The sequence below is a fragment of the Neopelma chrysocephalum genome, unplaced genomic scaffold (assembly GCF_003984885.1).
Source record: "Neopelma chrysocephalum unplaced genomic scaffold, ASM398488v2 Primary Assembly neopelma1_22, whole genome shotgun sequence".
Classification (NCBI taxonomy): Eukaryota; Metazoa; Chordata; class Aves; order Passeriformes; family Pipridae; genus Neopelma; species Neopelma chrysocephalum.
The window spans coordinates 10,918,088-10,940,180 of NW_020897689.1; the positions used below are offsets into that span (position 1 = coordinate 10,918,088).

The following is a 22,093-nucleotide window of genomic DNA, read 5'->3' on the forward strand; positions in this document are numbered from 1 at the left end:
AACTCTTGGTGCTGGCAACTCCTCCTTTCAGTTCCAAGAAATTAAGGAAAAGAAACTCTGGTTTTCTTTGTCTCAAATCCTTTGCTTAGTTGGGTGCAAGTTTTATAGCCCCATCTTGTCGGGAAAGTAGACTTACCACATCTGTAACTTCCAGGCTTGACTACAGTCTTTTAATCCTTTCCTAGCTGCCAGCACGACAGAGTTCCAGCCTTCCCTCCAGTCTGCCCTGTCACCTAGTACAATTTAAACTGATGGATCAAAGAGAGACCGATGGATCTGTATAACCCTCATTATCCCTACCCCTTTTAAAGTCTTTTTTGGTACTTTTGAGCTTTTTCTCTCTCCAGCTTCTCCACAGCTCTAAAAGTGTACTTTTACATTATTATTAAAATGTATTTTAAACTGGCAGAAGTAATACATATTAAGAAAGGTAGCAATACCTTTTTTGTGTATTTATTCCCCATTGTGTTGCTTTCCTTCATTATTTGGTTTTGGTCTTGAATTCCCTTTCTTTCTTATATCTTCTTGCCTTTTACTCGCAGAGAATGTTGCAGAAAGGTAGAATTTAAGACTGAAAACTACAGCCACTGAAGCCCATAATTACATTCTCCCTAATTTAAATGGAGCCAAGTTTTCCTCTGGAAAGCAAAATTTTTCTAATAACGGCCAAACTATTTTGCAGACAGAAGCCAAAAGTAAAACTCTTACTAACTCCAATAGAGCCAGGTTTTTATCCCAAAAGCAAATATCTTAGGATAACAGAGAAACTTACATTTTTCAAACATTTAAATAAATTGGTGTATTATCTGATACACTTCAGGTGTAGCAAGGATACATAGTAAGTAAAGTAAATGTGTGAAATAAAGCAGTGTGGTTTGCTTCAATATCAAACTCATGCTCTTCACAAGTCAGTTACTTGACTTCCTGATTGCTAACTTTCCTTTTGAAGTGGCCTCTGAACATAGATGGGAACTTCTATTAAATAGGTGTTTGTAAAGCTGAAGTTACATTTATTACAAGACTGAAGACTCATAGAAAAGGTTTGGGTGGTTGTCTGTCGTAAAGGGAAAGTGTTTTCAACAAGAGATGTACAGCATATAAGCACACACAAATTCCCCTCTGCATATACTCACCAGAAATTAATTTGAGATTTTAAGCAGGGTATGTTATGGGGGACAGGAAGCGCAAGGGAGAGAATACCAGTAACCAAACAGAAGGGAATAATCCTGCCCTGGACAAAGTCTTTTCCACCTCCAGACTCTATGGCACAACTAGTGTCGGATTTGGTGCCAGTATGAAAAAGAGACAAAGGAAAATGCTTGTTTGCCTTTCAGCCAGAGAATCTGAAGTGTGTGGTTTAATACAGTCCTTTTTCAAAAGGCTCCCTGTGTCTCTGAAACATTAACAGGGATTTATAGTAGTTCTCACACATGTTCAAATGTCAGCTAGTTTTATTTGTCTACAGCCTACTCATTCATTTTGCTTTCAGAGAGGCTGAGAATCAGTTGAGCTTGAAACACTTTTTGCTTCTTTTCAGTAAATTCAATATAAAAGTATCAAAGGGGCTATCAAATTATTCCACATTGGCATAATATTTTTACCTACATTTTCTTTAACAAGTCCTCCACGTATTTTCTATAAACTACAATTATTTGCAGCAAAATTCTTCCCATTCTTCTTGTTATTCCCCGTACTCCATTGACTTATCTTTATGTGGATCTTTCACCCTCACCAGCGTGGAAAAGAAGCTGTAAACCCACAGTTTTAAAAAGATGATGTGATTTTATTTTATCCTATTGTATCAGCCTCTCTTCCCTTTCCACTACTCATATCCAAGATTTTTGGGCACATTGGTAACATGAAATCCCACTTTCTCCTCGCTTCGTGACTCCTAATGGACTCTCCACCGCTTTTTGTTTTACGGAAGTGTATCTCTGCCTTCTCATCAGCCTCAGCTGTTTTGCCCAGCCGGGGAAATCTCGCCGATAATCCCCCGATGCCACTGACCGCGCGTTAAGCGGCCCTTGGCCGGCTGCCTCCCCGCAGCACCTGCAGCCGAAGCCCTCCCCGCCGCGCCCTTCGTCCCTCCAGCCCCGAGGGGGCCGCCGTGCCCGCGGGGGGCTGCTCGCCGCCGCCCGGCCCCTGCCAGCCCCCGGGCTCCCCGCGGGGCAGGGTGGCGGCGGGGCCGCGCACCCCCCGCACCCCCAGCCCTCCCAGCCGGGCGCCTCCCCGCCCAGTCCCGTCCCCGTCCCGTCCCTGTGCCCAGGCGCGGCGGGGCTGCAGGCGACGCCCGTCCTCCCACGACTTTCCCCCCTCGCCGCCGGCGACCAGCAACATCTCCGAGCGCTCCGCTCCTCCCGGCCCCCGCCCGGGCTTTGTGTGCGCGGCAGCAGCCGCCACCTGGGGCGGGCGCGGCGGCGGTGGCCGTACCGGCGGTGGCTGTGCCTGTGCCCGCGGTGGCGGTACCGGCGCGGCCCCGCACGATGCCGCTCCGCGGGCTCCTGCCCCTTTGTCTGCTCTGCCTCCAGGCTGCGCTGCCGCTCCGCGGCCACCGCGGCCGCTACGCCGGGTAAGTCCGCCCGCCGCCCGCTCCGCCCGCGGGGCAGCACCGCGGCCGCGCACCCTCCGCTCCGCCGGCGAGAAGCGGTCGGTGTGTCTGCGCGTTCCGGTGTCCTTTCCCGCTGCCGACCTGGTCGTGTGCTTTGCTGGCACTTGTAGCGTGTAGTTCTTGCTAGAGATCCTCAGTCTCTGTTGGCAATACGAAGGATGCTACACTAGGGGGAAAAGAAAAAAAGTTTTAGTGTCCTCGTGGAAAAAGAAATTGCGTTTATACGGGGTGGGGTGGGGGGAGGAGTGGAAAAAGTTTTAGAGGCTTCACCGTGCTCTGAAGTGAATGAAGGTTTATATTTTCCTTTAGGGGACAATTTTACTGAAACTTAAAATTGTTTTTTTGAAAGTTGAACAATGTGCAGGCGTATTACTGAATGCATAAAAAGCTGAAGCAATAAGGGAACTCGATTAACTTTACTGTAAGCAACTGAAGACTAAGGCTTTTACATGTGATTCAAACTAGACTTTTTCCTTTTTTTGTTTTGAAGTTCAGTTTTGTGTTAGAAAGAGCAAGTTTGAACTAAGTAGTAGTAAAAGGCGAATTGTGGTATTATTTGGTAGGCTGTGCCTCCAAAGTGTATGTTTTTTGCCCAGTTAAAAGACTCTGTTTTTAGAAAGTAGTTAATATAAGAAGTTTATGATGCAAATGAAAATGCAGTCAAATATAGGAGCATTAAAAGCCAGTGGCGTCTGTTCACATATAGTATAAAATTCTTTCCAACTGACCAGCAAATTCCTCAGAATAAGCATACTTCTTTTTGGTAGTAGGATGATGTATTATTCTTCTTATTTTATTAAAGTAGCCAAGCCAGGCATAGAAATTCCCCTACTAAAATGAAGTTTAAAAAAAAAAACCCATGCCCTAAGCTTCAAGGATTTGGTAATGTGATATGAAGCCATTCACCTCTGGGTCACTATTAGTGATAGAAAGTAGTTAAACAATTGACAGCTGTTTCGCCATCTCTGTTCAGTTCCTCAGGTTCCAGTATCTTCCTGCACTGCGAAATCAAACAGGCCACGACAGTCAGGAGCCCTCCTGACAGTTCTGGAAAGGAGCAAGACAGAAAACTAAACTGTTCCTTAAAGCCGGGGTGCTGCTGTAAGTTTTTTGTAGCAGCACTGCTCTGTCTGTGTGGAGCCCATAGCGCTGGGCTGGTCTCATACGCATTTTTTTTAAATTCGAGGTTGCTTTCAATTCATTTCCAGGTGGCATTGAGATCAATAACACGTTCTCAGTGCTGGTACTTAACTTTTTCTGAATATTAATTGCATGAGTTATCTACTAATTGATGTATGAGATGTCAAAATCCACATTTTAATATCCTTTAGGTGAGATGGCCAGTGATAAGCAAGTTGGTTCAAACAGAAAAAGATGCATGAAGATTCAGTTATTGTACCTGTGCTCGTCTATGTGACTCACCAATTTTGTTTAAAGTTTTAAAAATTATTTTCTTGTTTAAGCATTTCTTGTTCCTGAGGTGACGTGAAAGACCCACCCAAACTCTCCCTTGTTGATTCCTGTTTTAAAGCTTCCGCATAGACTCAAGTTAAAAAAGATGAGGTTTCTCATTAGCTTCCAGAATTTAGGCAAGCACAACAAAAATCACCACTCAAAAAAAGGCTAGAGTTTATTATAAAATCTCTTGGTCAATAAGCAATTGTAGTAGGGGACCAAAATACATTTACAAGCCTTGCTGAAAATGTGGGCAATACTTGAAACAGAAACCAGAGTGTGTACTACATGTGTAACACAAACTGGAAAAACAACCTAATATTTTTCCCACTCTACTAATATTTTCCATTTCTACTGTCCTGGCATTATTCGTGTCAATAAAAGATCATGGAAAATTAGTTTGAAATGGGATGAAGGTTTCTTCGGAATTATTAATATATCTTGTCCATCTGTCATCAGCCCAGTGTCCTGAGCAGGGTCCTTTAATTTCTTCTGTGTGTGCAATTGATTAGAAACAGTTGAGCAAGTATTGCCATTACCACTGAACCTGACCATCAGTTAAAGGAAAAAATGTTGGTAGGGATTTTTTTGAGAAAGCCAGTTAGGAGGTGAATAGTTTTGTAATGTTCACCATTAAAAAAGGTGTCCCAACAAACTGACTTCATTGTGTGCTAAGAAATAGCTGTGAATCCTAATAATTTCTATCATGTCAGAAGCTGTACCATATAGGGGAAAGGCATAAATATAATTAAGGCAAAAGTATGAGAGAAAAAAAGAACAACAACAAAAAAGGCAGTGGAAAACATTTCTCATAAACTCAGGCCAACGCTATAAGGCACAGTGCAATTGTAGTTCTTTAGCTGGGTACTCAGACCTTAATTAATTGGTATTGCACATGTGTCTCCAGACGATGTTCAGAGCAGGCCAGGTATGCCATATGGACATATCTTTAAGGAAATGTGTTCTAGATACCTTTGGGAAGTCAGCAAATAGTTGGGGAGCCTCAGCATAGAGGAAGCAGCTCTCATGCCCACCAAGGTCTTGCAAAGACTGGGGGCAGTTGTATTTGCCTTCTTCTGCCTCACACAGCATACAGTTCAACCTGCTTCTGTGCTCTTGTGCCTGAAGGAACTCAAGAGGAGCTGTCTAAAAGACACTGCTAATCAGCTACCCAACAGCAAACTGAAAACTGTACTCACACACATTTTTCCTTCTCGCATTTGCATGCTCTGTCCAAAGTTTCCAGGGGAGATAGGCAAGAGGGAGACACACACATGTCAAGGTTTGGACAGAGTATATGTGGTATATTCAAGAGGATTTTTCAGGAGGCCATTACCAGAAGTTCAAGTAGAGGAAACAGGGATAACCAAATGTATGGGAACAGTTTAAGTGCCTGAAACAACCAAGTAAGCTAGGACTCTTTGGTCTCCAGTAGAAACAATTTAGGGCCTAACAGATGTCTACAAACTTTGAGTAACATGGACCTATTGGATAGACATCAGTTGTTCACTGTTTCTTTGAGTTACAAGAAGCAGGAGACATAAAAGGAATCTAGTAAGAACCAGGTTGAGACCTGTGGAAATCCTTGCTGAAGGATGTGAAATGTTTACAAGGATTCAATGGGGCTTGACAGGTCCATGGAAGAACAAGTTCCTAGATAAGCTACTGAAATAACATTTATCCCAGATCACTGTGTTGAAAGTAACTGTATGTTGGGAGGGTACTTTTGCCTCACCCTTTTGCCTTATTGTTACTCTTCCTTGGGTAGTTGCCTATTGACAATTTGTTTACAGAGTAGGGTGCTGCTGGAGCAGATGGAGTTTGGGGATTTTTTTTTACCAATGCAGCAATCTTCCTACTCTTAGGAGTCCTATGAAGAAGGAGATGGCTTCCCATTAACAGGTCAAGGTTCTTTGAACATCACTTCTATGATGTTTTTACTTCAGCTCATCTACCTCTGCCTGTAGATAGTGGCTTGGCATGTTCCTTCCAATTTCTCCCCCACTTTTTGTCCTTCCAAAACCTTTTCATCTCACCTTTTCTCTCACCTATAAATAACCAAGAGCAGGCAAAGGCTGCAAAAATTTGTCCAGTCCTTCTCTAAGGGTTTTGATGCAGGATTTGGAGACTTTTTAAATGTTGGATCACAGTGATAACTCCCTCTAAATGTTATTCTTTTGTGAGTTGCTCTACTGCAGATAATTGTCGTTTCTCTTGGTCAGATGAAGGCTATAGTACATGCTTACATTATTGGTAACAACTACATAAAATAATCTGCGAGTGATGTGGAGGTGGATAGCAAGGAAACAGTAAAGAAGTGTTTTGTAATCCAAGATATAATGTGCTGTAGCTATTGGGACATTACATCTTGAAAATTGCATAAACCAACTGTTCATGTAGATAAGGACAGACATCAAATCTGAGAGCATTCAGCAAATTTCAGGTATTTTAATGCCCATTAATACCCCTACATGCCATAACTGATCCCACAATACCTTACACACAATGGCTGGCAATTGTTCTGTCTCATGGAAAAAACACATGGGAGTGTGATGAAAACGAGTTGTTGAGGGAATTGAGAAGTGGAAAGGAACTCCTCCTGTGCTATTCCCTCTGCAGATTTTTTCCAAATGTTTCAATCGGGGACTGAAAGCTCTGCTGTGTAAAAAACATTCTTTCTGCCTGTTGCTCAGCTCTCCTTCCCCACCCCCAAGTCAAAGTAAGATGTCATGCACAAACTGGCAAAAAAGCATTTGGAGAGCACACTACCAGAATGAGATGGAAGGTAATCATATTCATTCAGATGAAAACCACCCTTAGTGCTTCCCTGAATGGTGTCAAGGAGCTTCTCAAATGTGAAAAGCTGTGAGCTCTCTGGCACAAACAATATTAAGTATCCTTGTATTTAAATAACCAATAATTCTATAATCAAAGCACCACTGCTTCCTAAAAAGAGCATAGATTAGTGAAATCCACAACAGCTCTGGGACCCCTATACCTATTTTTGAACCAACACCGCAGCTCTACTTATGTGCTTTCTCATCACCTGATATTCCCCCTGCACAATAACATTTATGTTCTACAGGAAAAAAAATACTACCAAGTTTTGATTCTTTTTCTCCTCTATGTCCAAGCACGATAAGTTTACTTTTTAAAGCTTGTCTGCCCTCTCATTATAAATGAGAAATATGAAGTGTTTCAGTTGCTCTTTCTTTCCCTCTTTTATTGTTTGGGTTTTTTTAACAATTGGAACAACAGTGCACATCCACATTACCCAGGTGAAGTGCATGCCAGGCAAGGAGGCTCCCAGTTTATTATTGCTCTGTCTAAATTGATCTGCAGGTTCATGTCACCATGTGAGCCTGGTCCCTGTACTTGTTCAAATTGGGACCCCATTGGCTGGTGTTGCACTTTCTGGCCTCTGGAGGTGGAAGAGATGGGCAAAAGTCACTGGGAGTAAAGGAAGACATAAAAAATCAGGGCATGGGCAAAGCTTCCACCCATACTTAGGAGCTGTGAACCTTTCCTAGGTTTCCTACATTATGTGCAACCAATGGTCTTCCAGTAAAAATGATTCTTTTGGAAGTGTAAAACTAATTCCAGTAAACACTTACTCTTTCCTCATTTTTAAAAGTATCTATGTTACAAATGGGAATGTAGCGTATTAGGAAAGAAAATTCATATTCAGGCTTGATTTTGAATCCAACAATTACGTTCTGCAAAAAACAGGATATGTCTAAGGTGTACTTAGAAAAAGATACTTCTAAAAAGAAAGAATTCACATATGAAATCTACCTAAGACCCTCACTGTAAAGCATCCGCTTTGAATACACCACTTTCACTGTGTCATGAAAATAAGCAGGCAAAGAAATACAGTTTTTTCCAGAGCTTCTGGTACTAGTTGCAGGGAAGTCCAAAGCTCCCACTTCTACACTGTACTCACTTCCAGATGCTGCTGCTGTAGATTCACTCTCCCAGAGTCACTCATAGGCTTCTTAAAGTGAAGTTCTCAACTGTGAATGTTTTGTATAGGATTTAACAACCACTTAACAGGGGACAGACACTATATAAATTACATACATACTGATTTTTTTTTTTTATTTAAACAAATGGAATCTAAAATATGTGAGCAATTCACGTAAAAGACACATAAAAGTGGAACCTACTTGGAGTCCAGAAGGAAAATCATGGTTCTGGAAGGAGCCAATTTGAAAAAGGGAGGATAAAAATCTCCTTTTCTTAAATACATTGCTAATAATTTGTAGGGAACCCTTAGTTTCACCCACTGCATACAACTGTATCACACAGTGCACAATAAACAGGATCCAAACTCTCATCTCCTGAAACTCTAGTATCTATAAAATGTCATCCATATGTCTGAAACAGCCTTACATGGTCAAAATGCTACAGGAAACATTTACTGCTCTATCCAGTTGAAGGTGAGTGGCCACCATTAATCATTTCTCACTATCTCAGGAAGGTAAACTCTGTCATCTCTGTTTTGCAGAACTACCCTTCACTTACATTTTCTCCTTAATTTTACTTCTGAATACATAACAGAAAATGTACTCCCTCTTCTGCAGTAGAAAATAGTATTTAAGAGGGCACTGTGTGCATAATATTAAGGCAAAAGTCAAGAAATAAACAGTTCTATTGATCATATATTGGGCATCTCTTCAGTTCTGTAAGCAAAACCTGTTGTGTGAGCATGCATATAGCAGTAAAAACTGAAAACACCAGTGTGGATCATCAGTCAGTATTTTTACTGCTCAGGCAACATGATTTGTTTTGCTCTCAGGCTGTAGATAAGGAGAATTTTTCTGTAGTTTGATCCTCTACACAAAAATAAAAGTAAAAAATCCCATTAAGATAAACAGCATCGTTACTGTCCCCTGCCCACCTACCTTACCTGTTTATGTTATCGGTATTATTTTTCATGCAGAAAACAACTTGCAGTGAAAGTTGTACTCTCTGCTCTATTTACAACAATAAGCAGATTTAGTTGCAAAATGAGAACCAATAATTACATTTACACATTAGACCCTCTCTGAAAACTCTGCTGTGGGCAAAACTCGTTGCAGAACTTAACAGGACTTTTGCTGGTCTCAGATTTGCAGGAGCAGATCCACAGTCAGCAAACTTCTGGAGACAATTAAGCCCAATCTGAATTCTAATTTAAAGGCTTTGTTCACGGGACTGAATACAGAATTCAAAGCTGTGGTTCTGATTTGATGTTGGTGTTACAGCAAAATATGCATGAATTTCAAGGGTGCTGCTAGTTTGCACCTCAGTATATCAGATCATAATCAGACCTTAAACAGACACTGATAGTAAGAAAAGCATCTGCAAAGAAAACTCTAAAACTGCATTTTGTGCAAGGCACTTGAGGGTAGGTGAGCCAAAGTACTCAGACCAACAAATGAATGGGGACAACATATTCCATTTTTTCTAATATTCTGCACCTTGAACTTGCCAAATGAGAAGAAAGGGATGGGGGCTGGAATCTAGCAGTGGACAGGCAGCACAAACCCTTTCTTTCTCCCTATGTCTGCTCTGTGCAGGCTGAATGCTCTGGAGAACAAGGTTCTGTCAACCCTCTTCTTCCTCTGGGGAACAATGGGACTTAAAGTTTATGTGTATTTAAAGAGAAGCCACACTGTAAATTTACCAGACAAAGCAATACACAGAACAGCATTTGCTAAGGAGATGTTCTAGATTGCTTAAATACAACCATGGAAAAAACAGATGTATCTTACGAAATCAAAACAGTTCTTCTTTTCTTTATGTTCTGCAGCTCAGTTAAGACTGCTCTCCAGGGGAGACTACCGTAACTGGACTTTGAAAATCAGTTTATAGGGGGTTTATTACAGTAAAGTTATTCTAAGAAAAACTTACTGTTTCTTACATCATACTGTATTTCAAATATCTTCCGAAGAAAAATGATACTGTTAGCAGCACCTCATGGTTGACTTTGAAAGAAAAAAAGAGACTCTTTTTAATTTAGATTAAAAATAAATTCTGGGCATTCACAGACCAGAAAGCCAATCATATCCTGGGCTGCATTAACAGAAGTATGGTCAGCAGGTCTAGGGAGGTGATTCTGCCTATCTACTCCACTCTTGTGAGACTCCACCTGGAGTGCTCCAATGCATGCAGCTCAGGGTCCCCAGCACAGGAAAGACATGGGTCTGCTGGAGCGAGTCCAGAGGAGGGCCACAAAAATGGTCAGAGGGCTGGAACATCTCTTCTATGATGAAAGGCTGTGAGAGTTGGGATTGTTCAGCCTGGAGAAGACTCCAGTGAGACCTCATTGCTGTCTTTCAGTACTTTAAGGGGGCTTATAAGACAAATGAGGACAAACCTTTTAGCAGGGCCTGTAACAATAGGACAAGAGGTAATGGTTTTAAACTAAAAGAGGGGAGATTTAGACTAGATGTATGAAAGAAACCTTTTACAATGAGGGTAGTGAAACACTGGTACAGCTCTTTTTGGCCAGGGCTCCATTCAACCTGACTTTGAGAGTTTTCAGGAATGGATCATCTACCACATCTCTGGGCAACCTGAAGTAGTAAAAGATGTCCCTGCAGAGGGGTTGGACTAGATGGCCTTTAAAGGTCCCTTCCAACCCAAACTATTCTAAAATGCTTTAGCAGGCTTGATTGAAAACTGGTGCACTCTTTGATTTACTTCACCTGACTCCTAACAAGATCACCTCCAGGTGCTACTCTAAGGCTGCAGTGCAGTCACACAGCCAAACCCCAGTAACCCCTCTGATGGCCACCTGCTGCCAGGGCAGTCAGTTGTGCTCCTGCTGTTCCAAATGTGCACCCTCTGCTCGGTGAGTGGTACTCCTATGCCTACAGCAAACCAATTGCAGGAGCACAGAGAGCAAAAAACACTTCTTCCTCTTTTTTTTCCCTCCTGGACTAACTGACAGCTTGTCAGGCTGTGATCTGGCTGCTGCAGAGCCTCTGGGGTGTTTGTGTTGGCACAGGGAAGGGGCAGGAATGGCTGGTTTTTTAGTACCTGCCTGTGTACCTCAAGCCTGTCAGTCTCCCTGTGCACATATGCACTGGAGACAGTTGTCTGAAACCAATTAATTTCATGTGTATATTCCAAGGAGCACACCGTGCATTTATCTCAACAGAATTTGGCTTCTTGATCAGTCCTAGCTCCCAGATTCCCCTCCAGACCTATGTCAAAGGAACAATCAACTATTGAGTGTTTCAGGCTCACAGAGGGAATAATAGCATGCAGACTATTTTCATTTTCATTTTCAAATAATCACCTTCCTAAAAGTGCAAAACCAAAGCAAAATTTACCTGTGGTACTAGCCATCATCACCTGTGGTTTTTTGAAGCAACGGGATTTCACCATTCTTAATGTCTGAAGAAGCTCTAAGTCCTTCTTTGTGTAACAAACAAGATTATCTAAAGAAAAATAATGTATTTATTAAATTTATTAAATAGGTTGGTGTTAGGCAAATAATAGCTATACATGTCAAGGAAATTGGGAAGATATTTAATTAAGTATGTTTTATTAAGATCTCTGCTTTTTTCATCGTGGTGCAGTTTCAACTGGGAAATAAACCTTGGGCTCACTTGAACTGTATAACACAGGCAGCCAAGAACATGCTCTGCCCAAAATTTATGCCAAATAACAAGAGTCACCATGTAAGCACAGTGCCAAGCCTGGGCTGGTAAGTCAAGTGTCTCCGCAGAATGAGCTCGTGTCCTTGCCGGCGGTACACAGTGTAAACACACCAGGTGGCACAAAGACAGCACAGCATGTTCTTATCCTACTTCATTATCAACAGGCTGGATCCCTGATCCATCTGGCTCTGGTAGTGACAATGCTAAAAAATGTATATGGAGATCATTAATAGAACATAAAGTCTGAGTAATTTCCTTTCTTTGTGAAAAATTAAATAGTTTCACCTTCGGTTTGTTCACTTGAGGTTCTTTTGTTTTGCTTTTACCAAAAGCAGCTTACTTTTGAGTCAAACATAGTCATGGTTTGATGTAGCCAGAAAAAAGGCTTCAGAGGAAATCTAAGCATTTGAGTATAAAGGGTAAAAGCTTTTATATTCACTATCCAGCAGCATTAAAATAATTACTCATGTATTTTTTGGGGCCTAGCCTAGACTGTTAACTGCAGTGAAATATGTAATTATGCGGGTTTTGATCCCTACTGTAAGTATTGTTTCTGTTCAACACTGTTGTCCTGAGAGAGAGCGGTTCTCCCTCCAAAGTGGCTGCGAGGAGTGAGAAACTCAGGAACCAAAGGCTTCTCTGCTTACACCACATCTTGCGAGGAACCCTGTCTGCTTGGCATAGGCTATGCAGTGTCTGAGCACATTTGGTGTATCATATCTCTCAGAGGCCCCAGGCAAAGGAACATCAACTCATCATAGAATCATAGAACCATAGAATTGTTTAGGTTGGAAAAGACCCTTAAGATCATTGAGTCCAACTGTTAGCCTACACTGCAGAGTCCACCACTAAACCACGTTCCTAAGCACCACACCTACATGTCTTTTAAATAACTCCAGGGATGGTGATTCAACCAATTCCCTGAGCAGCCTATTCCAATGCTTGATAACCCCTTCAGTGAAGAAATTTTCCCATCATCCTCTCTCAGACAGATGCATGACAAAGACACTGATCTAGTCTTGCCAGACAGTTCTGGGCCAACATGGAGACAGAAATGTGGGTATTTTAAGCTCAAATGGGGTGAGTGAGGACTCAGGGGCTTCAGCCTTTCTTCCCGTCTACAACATATGTTGTTTGTCACATGCAGTAATTATATCTTTCAAGGCCTTGCATCTAGGCTCACGTGCAAAAACATCTATATCAAATTAGGAAATAGATGTCCAATGAGTGAGTGAGCAGGTCAGAAGCAAGTTAGCAGGTGTCACAGACCTGGAGATTACAGAACTATCAATGAACCCCCATTAGCATCCACTCCCTCTACGTATGCTTGGTCCTTAGCCAGTGGCTGGCATGCAACCCACCAGTGTGTTATTTTTCCTATGTCCATCCCTCTTTCCTTGGACCTATCATCTCTTCTCCATAAGATAACTGGTGGATTTTTGACTATATGGTGAGTGATGGACAAAAAGGCACCCCAAAAGTCTCTTAGTCAGCACAGGCTGCCCCTGCTAACCAAGGTGAAGGACAATTTGTAACTATTAGCATGTATCACCCACAAGCAAATGGGAACACAGTTTAAAACCATAGAAAGGTTAATTAGCTTAAGCTTCTGGGAGACCATGGAAGAGTGAAGTCAAGTCGGTTTCCTACTTGATAAGCAGTCAGTATAAAGTAGTGATCAAGATGAGTTAAACCTTATATCTGTTTTGTGTGATGGGCAACCTTTTTGAATCCTGTAAAAGCCCCATGGAGGAATGGTGGGTGAAGGGCTCCATGGACCAGGAAAACATGATCTTTTGCTTCTGCTGAATGAAATTGCAAGTGTGAGGGGAAAACCCACAGATTTCACCTTGTCAGCTGAGATCAATCCTACTAATTTGCAGACGGCGAGACATTTCCATGAAACAGTTTAGGGTACAGAATTGTAGAGAACAAGGCATCCACACTGTGCTCTGTGAAATCTGATCTTTCTGCATTGTTTGTCTGTAATCCAGTGACCATTATCTCTGTTGAAAAAGATACATGGAAGCTTTTATGTATAGCAGCTACACTGGGGGTGGTCTTTGAATTAGAAGGCATATGGTTGCGGAGCCTGAAGCAAGTCATGCTACTGCAGGCTGTGCTGTTATACTGGGAAAAAAAGAAGCAAACAAGACAAAAAACATTCTTCTGAATGGTTGAAGAAGACAGGTCTCTGAGAACTAGGAGGTCTGAGGAAAGAGGTTTCTAATATTCAGGTGTATTTACTGTGAACTGACATTAGCTGAGGGAAGAGACATACATTTTAAGTTTAAATGTTTAATTCTACAAGTACTGGATCTACGTGATTTCAGTTATCTTATTAGAGCTAATGAAATACAGTCTTAAGGAAGTAGCTAATAGCTGGCCAATAAAAATGCATAATAATAATAATTCTGTTGAAACATAAAATAGAACAACAACAACAAAAAAAGATTTTATGCAGGGATCTAACTGGGAGGACCAGTTTCAGAGCAGGCAATGGAAAAGTAATTCTTAGGGTGTATTTAGCAACCAAAGTCCCTCTGCCCCTCTGGAAAACATTACTTTTTGCTGGAGGAAAAAATAAGACAAACTTCAAGCAAACAAATGAGGAATTTTTAAATTAGTTGTTGTATAAAGAACATTGCTTCTTACAAGAATGAATAAATAAATGGGTGAATTTAAGGGGAGTTTTTTTAAGTTATAAAACTGTATACAGAGTATTTATTTTTAAACTGCATGGCTATAAAACACCAGATGTTGTACAATGAAGTAATCTCAGAACAAAACTGGAATCTGTTGTCTATGAGGAACACGCAGATGCTCGCTTTTAGCAGTGACGTCTTGCTCATAAAACAAGGACAACCAAACACTCTTCACCACATTCAAGACTTGTGTCCCCACTGTGTGTAGGGTTTTGTTGTTTTAAGGTTAATTATTACTCATGTGAAACAAGGAAGGGAGGGTTTAAAATTACAGTTTATGAAGAAGGAAGTAAGAGCTGTCTTATCTTATGGTGGGGATTAAGTGAAGGAAATGTTGCCTCTTGGTGTTGCAGCAAAAGCCAAAGAGGCCTTTGCTGTTTTGGCCACACATTGTCCTGATGTATGGCTTAGGTCACTCCTCTTTATTTTACAAAAGCAAAAATGGAAGTACAACAAAAAGATATATTTTTCATTTGAGATGGAAAAAACGAAATTCTGATATAAAAGCAAAGTATCACCTCATACATTGTGCTGCTTCTTGCATAATAAAAGTTTTTGGCAGCTTGTTCTTAGTCATGGAGCATGCCAACTCCATTTTCCATGAAATTTTATGTAGCAATGGCTGATCACAAAAAGAGTATAACAAGGAAGAAGCTGCAGAAATATGGAGCCATCAATTTAATGGTTTTGTAAAGCTCTAAATTTGTGTGATATTAATTCATACAGCATGTCAAGTGTAGCTCAGAGTGCACATATTTTGCCCATCACAGTTTTATAGACTGAAATAATTGCAAATGGAAATTAATTCACCTTATTAATTTATTCCGGTATACAATGTAATAAAGACAATTTAAATTGTAAGTGTATAAAAGCAAAGAATGTAATTTTATCTGAATTTTTAAAAATAATGTAACAGCAAAAAATAAACACAACTTTGTATCTGGGTTCTGATTATAGCATTTAGTGGAATGTCCTGTTGCTGCTAATTTTCAGAAAAAAAACTTCCTTCTATAATTCTGATAAATCTCATTCCTTCAGGCATATCGAAGCAGCTGTCCTCTTCTAGAACAAAATGTAGTGCGAGGCTGAAGTTCAATATTGTTCACAGGTTTCAAAATTTGTGCACTCAAGATAGCATAAAATAATGCAAACATTATATATTTCTTCTTCTGAAATTTCATCTCCCTCTTCTAGGTCATTTTGGTCAAATTGAGCTCCATCCTACTTATCTGCCAAAAACTCAGCAAAATTAAATAGACCAACCAAATCTTTACCTTCTCTAGCACAGCATTTTACCTTTAGATGGGGAGCAAGTACGTTTGAGGCTCTGTCTCATAAAATCACTGGGTGCTACAGCAGCAGAAGCAGATTTCTAGCAAAAATGCTGCCTGGGGGACATTTCTTGGCAAGCAACAGCTCCTTGGTGGGAATAGCATTTGGCATCAAAAGTCGTTTCACAGAAGGCCTGCGTACACAGTTGCTCAGTTGTCTTTTTCAAAGGACCTTTCCTTTTGCTGGCTGTGCAGGTGCTGAGCTGAGATTACAGCCTGCTGTGTAAAATCCTGCCCCTTTTCCTCATACCTGCCTCTCAGTTCTCACACCCTTTCTACTTCATTGTCCTCATGTCTCATCGTAAACAGCCTGCAGAACTGTTCTGGGTAGGCACTGAGGCATTTTATTACCTGCTGGGTCAGCAGATAATTTCAGATTTTTGTTGTTGTGTGACTGCATTATAATCAGCCAAGAGCAGTTTCAGCTCTAAAACAGGTCTTTTGAACAGTGAGCCCAGCCAGTATGATAAATAACAGTCTTACACAGGTGAAAATAAGCTTAAATTTTTATTATTATTATTAATGTTTTCAATTTAGGGATTTGTTTTCAGTTGGGCAGAGGGCAAGAAATGCTGATGAGATGATTTGTTTAAGGAGCTAGCAGCTCTCTTCAGCATTTCACTAATTTTTGCGAATTATTGTAGCAGGAAAAAAATCACACTTAGGAAATTTCCATGAAGTATCAACAGACAAAGCTCCGTTTTGTAACATGTTGAGTTTATATGAGCAAGGCTGAGAAATAGCTTATACGTGAGTACAAGGCTCTACTGACATCCTCGGAACTTGGTATCTTGCTCTCCTGTTCTCCTGGATCCCTTTGGATTTTCTTGGTTTGGTTGGTTGTTTTTAGTAGTTCTCCGGATGTGAGAGTTAGAAATAGGGATCAGTAAAGAGGCGAGTAAGCAGGAGGTCATAAACAACAGCTCTAAGATATTATCTGTCCTGTTTGTTTCAGTTCAATGTAGCTCACATCCTGGATAAAGTTGGTTGCAATGTCCTTTTTCACTAAAAATTACAACTATGTTTTCATACATTCACACGAATATGTGCATCAACATTTCTGAAGTGAGAAAGTCATCCATAACCCTCAAAACCTGGTAAGTCAAAACAACACAGAAAGGTAACTGTCTTTCATACAGAAAGTATGAGCAGCATGATGTCATTCAGTTAGGTAGACTAAACATTCTGTCTTTTCTAGATAAAAGCTATAAAACCTTTAGAAACATTTACTGTATCAAGTATCCAATGAAAATTACAGTAATAAATCTGAGATGTATAAGAAACCATATTCCCAGGACAATTACAGAACGCCCTAGGCATTTACTGTCTGTGTGCTCTTAGGCAGAACATGTTTATACCATGTTTCATAAATCCAACTTCTGCAGCATGGAGTGGTTTATTCAAAGAGCACAGCAGTGAATTTTCTAAACAAAATGAATGACATTAAACCTCAAATGGCAAGTTTGGTATTTCAGTGACAAAGGCGCAATACTTTGAGGAGATCTCTGCATTTGTGGTTTGTCTTAGTTTAGCAAACTATATTCCTGATTGATGTTTAACAAATAATCAGTGTGGTAATGCTTTTTAACAATCAAGTAATAAACAAATGTAACAGCATGTCTCAAGAAATCAGTTGTAAGTTGTTTTAACAGTGCATATAACATCTGTTTATTACCACAGATGCCACATGGCTCCAGCTGGCACTAATGGGATTTGCTGTGTGTTGTCAGTGCACTAAGTCTTTCCAAGTAGTTTCTTCACCATCTTCAGTGGCTTCTCCCAGTAGAAGAGCCAAAATCATTATGTCACATTCAGCATGACAAGTCTAAACCATAACTCAGTTGTAACCACACCTTGAACTTTGAAAACACAGAGTTGCTGCTTTTCCAGTTAAGAGTTTTGGGAGGGCAGCCAAGGTACTGCAAGGAGGTTTTGATGGAATTGCAACAATAAAATCAGAATTCAGCCAAAAAATGAATGCTCCTTAATTTGAGGAAAAAGTGATTACTGGGCAAATAGGAGAGATTTTCCCAAGTTCCAGTTCAGAGCATTAAGCCTTTTTTTTACGTGTGTGGAAGTAAAAACTAATAACAGCTCTGGCTTTTTGGTTTAGCAGGGTTCCCCAAAAATAGATTACATCTCTTTTCTGGGTAACATAGGGGACTCCCAAACCCTAGTGCATTATTTCTGTGTTAGAAGAATATTTTCAAGTCAGACTTTTACTTCAAGCTTACGGCTTTGTTGTTCCTTTAGATAAAATGAATAACACTGCCACCTGATTTTCTGTATTTATTTATCTATTAAATTGCTGGGGAAAAACACAGATATTGATTCAGGAACCTGAATAATAAAACAAGCTGTTGTCTCCAAAAGTTACTAAATTCTCCAAAGTGAATGAAACAGTAAAGCATTTTAATTCATGTTGTGATTTGAATTTCCCACCCTCACCCCCCATTAAATACCTCACATCACAATACCTCACATTAAATTGGGAATGATTTATGGTGTCTTTTTGGCATATCAATCACAGGGCCCATAAGTAAAGAGTCAGTAAAGGAAAGAGAATCTTCCAGGCATGAGACATCTTGTTTTTTGGCAGCCTAAACAGATTTTATATTGCCAGCTTTAAAATGGGCCTTTGAATTTGCCACATGTTTTAACTGACGATGGGCTCTCTGGACTGCCATGTGTTCCTGGTTGTGGTAGCTTTAACATTTAATATTTAGGTTTATTCCCCGCCCTTCTCTCTCTTTAGAGGATCTCCACACAGGCAAACCTTCACACTCAGCCCTACTATTTAGGGCTTATAGCCTTGCTCTTCTAAGCCTCTAAGTATGCATTCTGAATTGGGACTGGGACAAATTTACAGTACTACAATAATTATGACCCCTCATCACCCAAAGTTCTATACTTGTAGACATTCAAAAGAAACAATTAAAAGATTTCCCGCCTGTGCAAGACCATTAATCCACCCATCAACTGGTCAGAAACTTCTCAATCGCTTTCTTTAGTAAACTGAGTCTGACACCTAGTTTGGTGTCTGGCTTTATTATCAGAAATCTTTTACTAGAGGAAGTCAGCTGTGGACTGTGTTTTTCTGTCATGAAAATGAGTCTAGAATTAACTGGTTATGTCATCTGAAACATCGACTGTAAATACTCCCATTTGTGTATATTTTGATTTAAGGTGTTCTGCAAAGAAACACCATACTCCTTTTAGAAGTAGATGGGAGCTGCTGTTAGGCAGAAAAAGAATCTTCATTATCTCCTGGATGTTAAACCCTAATAAAACATAAAATTGCTTAAAATCAGTAGTTTCCAAATTAAGTGAGATAGAAAATAGAGGAATTGAAATAGTTCATTCTTAGTCTATTCCATTTCCGTATAGGTTACAGCATTGTAGTACTCTTGCCCCTATATCTAACACTTGAGTCTGTATACGACATACCTGCTCTGCTGAATGGTCTAGGGGTTTTGTATCATCAGGCCTTCTGGAGCTGTGAAACCAGTTATATTCATGCTGATGCAATCAAAAATATCTGAAGTATCATGGAAAATGACTCTCCACTGTGAACCTATATACTCAAAACCAGCAGATAAATAGCCTAATGTTTTTGTTCTCCTGTATCCAATATTTCTGAAACTTCTCTTAGAGTCTGCACAAAGTATTTGAATACTCAAAGTCAACAATGAGCGGGAAAGCAGACAAGCATCAGACCAGAGGATCACAGTTGTCACTCCACTCTGGCTCTGTGTGCTATTTATCAGAGGTGCCACCGACTTCACCCGCAACCCAGACAATTATTAAGCACCAGTATGTTATGCTGAGTTACAGTCAAGTGTTTTCATGCAAATACCTTCTAACCAGCCTTTCCCCTCACTGCCTTTGTCTTCTTCAGTGCCCTCCTTGTTCTTGTGATAATGGTGCTCCCACTTCTCTTCCAATTTAGTGTTCACATAGAAATTGATACTGCCATCAAACGTCAGACCAGCAATGGGCCAGAGAACAGATTATCAGTCTTTTGTAATCTGATATAAAAAAACATTGTAGCGTGGTATTACTAAGTACACTATTAAACTAATTTGAAAATCAATAAAATAGTTTCACTTAGGACACTGATATCAAAGGGAGCATAAATAAAAGAGTTTCTTCTTCTTCCCATGTTTTCACTGGGAACAGTAATAGGACAAGGAAATTCAGCAGCTATGCTGCTCTTCAAAGGATTCCCAAAGGCAAGTTTTAGGCAAGTTTTAGGTGCTGCTCATTAAGCGTGAGGAGACTTGCAGCATCAGGAATCTCTTCACTTTCACATCCCAAGTGACAGCAAATGGCAAGCTAGCAGCCACCCTGCTCTGCTCCCTAAACTAGCCATGAGTCTGGTGTATTTCTGTATTATACTGTATTTATCTGGTCATATGTGATAGCATGGTCATTTACAAGAGCAACAACACAGTACTGGGATGCCACTTACTGCTGCAGAAAACTGTATCAAGCTCTAGCAAATTACCAGGCTTCCTATAGGCAAATAGCACCCAAAATACTCATCTACCTGGGGAATTAAGTACCTGTTCACTTTATCTACAGAACTGATAGCCTCTTTCTCTTGGCAATTGACCTTCAGAATAAATGTGAAATGCAAACCTTGGAGCATATAAAGAGCCCTTAAAATCTACCAAATCACTTAGTAAAATCCATCACTATTGGCTCAGACAAAATACTTCATAATTTAAGGCTGAAATTTATATGTTACTCAAAAATAGTAATATGAATACTGAAAAAAGAAGCTAGAAACATCAGAATTAGTATTTAATCTTTTACAGCACTTAATTTTAAAAGTTAGGCTAATGGCATGAGATTCTAAAATGTGTGAGAACACGGAATTTATGGGTTTGCAAAAGACCTTTAGAAAGCTATTTACCTGCATAACTAGATCATTAAAATATTTTATGGAGAAGTTTTGAAGAAGAGTGCTTTGGTTTCATTGGCACTTGCTTAAAACTGTAACATTTCACATAAGAATCTAATGTGGAGCTGAGAAAGCTAATTTTACACATTTAAGTATGCACTAACTTTGATAGCATTGAGGTATCAGTGCTCGTGTAACATAGTGCCCTTGTAGGCAGAAAACATCTGTCATCTAGAACTGGCAAAAACAAAAGCTACTGTGGATGTTTTTTGGTTAAATTGGCCCTTGACAGAATAGAAATTTCTGCGCTTTTTTCATGCTTTCACTGCTGTTAAAAAAGAGGCAGCAGAAGTATTTAAAATATATTTTAATAATAATTTTCTGGAAACTAAATAGATTAACTTCCTTATTATTTCTCTGGTAATAGATAAATTTCCTGAGTAGTTATTGACAAATTAGAATTTACCTCAATTACTACAAAAGTCGCAGGCTGAAATCTCTTTCACCAGAAGGCAAGATGGCTGGTAGCTTGTGTGTTAATGACATGGATTTGAGTGGGGAAAAAAATGTTTTCTGCAAGCAGTGGTGTAGGATATACATCCACCCTCTCCAACACATGGTCTTCTGTGGGAAAAATTGCCCTCCATTAGTTATCCTACCTTTGATAAATTTAAAGTATGAAGTTTGATTGAATTTAAATCTAAGCAAAGATCTAATTATGTCTTATCATATTGAGTCAAAATAACCATCCCTTCAGGTTATGTCTGTGTTAGCAGTTAGTGCTGTGTAGACAGATAGACAATCTGGTTGGATTTTGCTTCAGACTGGTTGATCTCATCCCCCAGACTGAAAGCTGGTTTGAGGTTGGGACACATTACGTGTACCCCAAGAGCATCTCTCAGTCTATGTTCAAGCCAGTTCATGCACTCTCAGACTGGTTCTATGTCTGTCACGAAGCCAGAGGCTGTGTCCTAGTGCAAACCATGCTCGTAAGAAGGGACACTCAGGTTTGTGTCAGAAGTGCATTTCTGATCTGAATTAAAATGTTTATGTAGCATCTGTCCCTCTCCCAACACTAATACCTAAAGAATAAGGTGTCTGAAACACTGCAGCTGTTCAATGGTGTGCCTTCTGCAAAGGTTTTTTTCCTAATCTCCATCATTTATCATTGATAAAGATACTGAGATCTCTGAGGTGTCTTGGAAGGGAATATGAAATTGTTGCATTTGTGATCACTTGTTTTTGTTATTTGTGGGTGTAACAGGGAGTAGCTTCCATCCAGAGTGGTCCACAATTCCTTTCTTTGTATATTTTTAAAAACTTTACTAAGCCATTGGCTCCTCTTTCAGAAGAATACTTTCACATTGTAGTTAGATTTGTATTGCCTAAAAATGAAGTAATTGCCTGCTCTGTACCAGGAATGTATTTAAACTAGC

At 40.1% G+C, this 22,093-nt stretch overlaps 1 protein-coding gene across 1 annotated transcript in view; it reads left to right on the forward strand.

The window, feature by feature from the left end:
* Positions 1–2,483: 2,483 nt before the first annotated feature.
* The window catches only part of CPA6 (carboxypeptidase A6), an 83,221-nt gene continuing 63,611 nt past the window's right edge, over positions 2,484–22,093 (forward strand). The window contains exon 1 of the mRNA XM_027674932.1: positions 2,484–2,569. Coding sequence (XP_027530733.1) covers positions 2,484–2,569 — 86 coding nt within the window. The remainder of the gene's footprint in view (positions 2,570–22,093) is intronic.